This window comes from Rhodotorula toruloides (genome assembly GCF_000320785.1).
Source record: "Rhodotorula toruloides NP11 unplaced genomic scaffold Scaffold60, whole genome shotgun sequence".
Taxonomy (NCBI): domain Eukaryota; kingdom Fungi; phylum Basidiomycota; class Microbotryomycetes; order Sporidiobolales; family Sporidiobolaceae; genus Rhodotorula; species Rhodotorula toruloides.
The window spans coordinates 1-3626 of record NW_015623020.1 but is presented as its reverse complement, the minus strand read 5'-3'; the positions used below and the strand labels follow the sequence as shown (position 1 = coordinate 3626).

At 60.3% G+C, this 3626-nt stretch overlaps 1 protein-coding gene across 1 annotated transcript; it reads right to left on the bottom strand.

Moving 5' to 3' along the window:
- Positions 1–705: 705 nt before the first annotated feature.
- Positions 706–3207, bottom strand: RHTO_07386 (acid phosphatase; the record flags this gene model as incomplete). Its single annotated transcript, XM_016421044.1, has 10 exons — positions 706–1063; positions 1121–1211; positions 1273–1493; positions 1558–1839; positions 1912–2123; positions 2188–2206; positions 2275–2287; positions 2380–2606; positions 2661–2986; positions 3049–3207. 10 exons carry the CDS (start codon positions 3205–3207, stop codon positions 706–708), a joined length of 1908 nt encoding a protein of 635 aa, XP_016269193.1.
- Between the last annotated feature and the right edge of the window lie 419 nt (positions 3208–3626).

Genomic DNA, 3626 nt, shown 5'->3' with positions numbered 1-3626 from the left:
TTCGCCCGACGCCATCTCGCACCGCTAACGCCGACTTCGCTCACTCGCCTTCATTCCGAGGACTGTCACGCGCGTGCAGTGGAACGAAGCCTGTTCCGAGCTCGATTCGCGCAGCATACGAGCACTCTCTGGCGGGCAGCTAGCCCAGGAGAAGCGAGTGGCGAACTGGGTTGACCTCCGCTGCTTCCTCGTACTCTCGTCTCGTTCTTCCCTTACTGGCAACTTGCTGATCCTTCGACAAGCACTCATAAAACGCAGCATCATACGACGCTGCGTCACTCGACGGCCTGCGCTCCCTGTAAACGCTGACCGGAGCTCGTGGACCAGACCCTCTCGCCGCTCTGGTTCTCCTGGGCTCCTTCTTGCTCCTGCTCGTAGATTTGTCTCCTCATTTTGCTTCCTATGCTCGCGCATCCGCGCTCACGGGAGAGCTCAATCCTGCATCTGAATTCTCTCTGCTTTCGTGAAGTACACTCGCCGCCAGTTCGCCTCTTCTTGACCTCGCAATCCTCGAACAGGCTGCATCTTCTGCGATGTTTCAGCGTATCTGGCAAATCTACAACGCAGTGGATTGTAGGGGAAATGGAATATGAACAACGGATCCCGAAAGAGAGTAAGGCCCAAGTTGGCGGCGTTTTAGGGATGCGCGAGCAGCAAGGGAAGATCGCTCCCCTAGTTTTGCGACTTCTGCGAGCCCTTGCCGTTCTAGCCCTGCGAGTTCTGCGAGCCTTGCGAGCCCTGCGAATCCTGCGACGGCTTGACGATAGTCACGTAGTCGCCCGCCGAACCGTCCGAGCCCTTGATGAACGTGTAGGTGGCGGTCGTGCGGTTGTGGACGCGCAGCGAGCCGAAACCGTAGTTGTCTTGGTCAAGGACGGCGGTCGTGTTGAGGAGGGGCGCCTTTCCAAGCGTCGAGTGGCTCTCGACATTGCCGGCGTTGCCCTCGATCAAATGAATGAGAGAGTTCTTCGAGGCAACGTAGGTGTGGTTGGACTTAATCGCAGCCGAGTCGACCGTGCCGTTAACGGTGAGAGGCCACATGCGCTCGTACCAGTGGATGTGTCTGCAGGTCAACAAGTCAGCCACGATCGATCAGGCCGAAACCGAGCACGCAACGCACCCCGAGAAGTACGCGTCGACGCCCCCGTCAATCAGGATCTGCTGGAAGGCTTTACGCATGTGCGCCTGGTACGACGAGACCTCGGACGAGTCTGCGCGTGAAGGACCGTCATTAGCGCAAAGGAAGAGCGCGCAATCTGGGAAGGAACTCACACATCGGACGGTGGCTCATCGCAAAGACCCAGGGGGTCTCCGTGCGGTTCACCTTGCTGAGCTCGTTCTTGATCCAGCGTACTTGCTCGTAGTTCATGTTGTCGGTGTAGTTGCCGTAGAGCTCGCCGAAGGGACCGCTGTTGGTCGCAAAGGTCGCAGTCTCGTTCGGGAGGATCGAGGCGTTGCCCTTCGTAACGTCGAGGAAGGAGTCCTCCGGGGACCTGCGAAGCGGAGTCGTCAGCCCTGAGCTGTTGACGCACATGGTCGAAGGAATAGTGAACTGACTGGTAGAAGTCGGTCTCGCCGCTGAAAGAGATGAAGGTCGCGAGTCCCCACTTGAACGATCCCCAGTGGTTGCCTCGTCCACCAGTCGCCTCACCGTTCATGAAGAAGCGGTGGTTGTACGCGGTGAAGTTGCGCTGTGACGGCGGGCAGGCGTAGTAGGTGAGGTTGGCGGTCGGCGAGGTAGCGTTGAAGGACGTGTCATTGTGAACGAGCATGGCGGTAAGCTCGTGGTTCGAGCCGTCGAACTCGGCGCAAGCGGCTTCGTGGTTGCCCGGGGTCGTCCTGCACAAACAATCGTCAGCGACTCGTCGGGAGGAGGATCTCGTTGTCAGAGGGAGGATCTCGTTGACGCACTGGTAGGGGATGAGCTTCGTGATCTGCGACACCCATTGTTGCCAGAGATCCCAGTTGCTCTCGTAGACCTGCGAGATGTCGCCGCCGAGAGGACCGCCCTGGTTCGCGGGCTCGCCAGCGGGGAGGGGCGAGAGGTACTCTTCAGGGACGGGCGCCGTGCCGGGAAGCGTCGTGTTGACGCCGTCGACGCAGACGTCCCAGCTGGGCTCGCACTACGCAGAGGAAAGCGAATTCTGCGTCAGTGCAAATGCGATACAGAGAGTGAGAGCGACTCACAGCCAGGATGCCCTCGTACCTGTCAGCGAAGAGCGTTAGCGAAGGGGAACGGAGGCTGAGAAGGTCAGGGGTTCCCGCGAAACGCACCAGTTGTCAGCGTCTGCATCGCGATGGAAGCGTCAACATAGGTTAAGACGAACGGCAGAAAGAACGAGGAGAGCGGGGACATTGAGTGAGGGCCAGGGAACGCACAACTAATGTCGCCGCCGTGCCAGGCAAAGGCCGCACCGTTCTGGGCGTGCTCGAGCATGTACTGGTGCGTCCCGTGCGCATTCGTGTATCCGAAGTCGTTCACGATCAAGGTTTCGAACTCCCCGTCCTGTCCGGGGGCGGGCGCGGTCTTGACGGTGAGGACGTCGGATGGGCGAGTGCCGTTTCCGCCGGGAATCTGGTAGTAGACCGTCGAGCCGGGCTTGATGCTGCGCAGGAAGGTATAAGCATCGAGCATGATGAGCGGAGGAAGCGGGGCTCACTTAGGGATGGCGACGTTGTGGAAGAACTGGCTGCACTGCGTCGCAAGCATCATCGAGCAAGGCGGCGTGCGGTCGTAGGTCGTCGTGTTGCCCGTCGCGTTGTTCGAGAGCGAGTTCTGGTCGTAGCCCCAGCGAACGACGGGACTGGCGCCGATACCGAACGGCGTCTGGAAGTGGACGTTGATTCCCCCCGGGAGGAGAGACGTCGAGATGACGTTGATGTTGTTCTTGATCGAGAGGACCGAGACGTTGGGCGCAGGGAGGACGGCCGGGTCCTTGTACAGGCGCTGATAGCCCTTCCCGTTGCCCTGGGGAGTCTGGTCGAGCTGGACGAGCAGAGAACGATGTCAGCGTCCGTTTCGGCTTTATAGCGAGACCTAGTACGCACCCAGTCACCAACGGGAACGGCAGGACCCTTGTACGGGAAACGCTCATCGACAAAGCGCTTGTGCAGCTCGAGCTTCGTGAGCGGAGTCGGAGCGGGAGGGGAGGGAAGCGCCTGGGCGGCGCCCGCAGCAAGCGCGGCGAGTACGACGCTAGTAAGCATCTTGTCGACGATGGAGAATGGCGGGAGAACAAAGGGAAAGAAGGGAGAACGGAAGTTGTCCGCTCGAAGAAGCGTAGAACGTGCAAGGCGGAGGCGTGAAAGCACGTTGGAGGCAGCGGCACCCTGCTCGGAAGGTCTCTGATTAGCGCCGACGGACCGTATGGCACCGGAGAAGCAGCGTCAGCCCCTTTGCAGCCGTCTTCTCAGCCTCGCGCTGCGAGGCGGAGGGCGAGGTGGTCGACAAGCGCGGACGAGGAGGTGAAAGGTACGTCCAGCTCGCGGGGAAGGTTGCAGCGGCTGAGCACGATCACAGGCTGGAGTATAGCATGTTTGGCAGGCGTACCAGCCAGCCGGCGGGGTGTAAGGAGGTGGACGGAGGTCGAGGAGCGGGCGAACTGATGAAGATGGAGTTGTCGTGC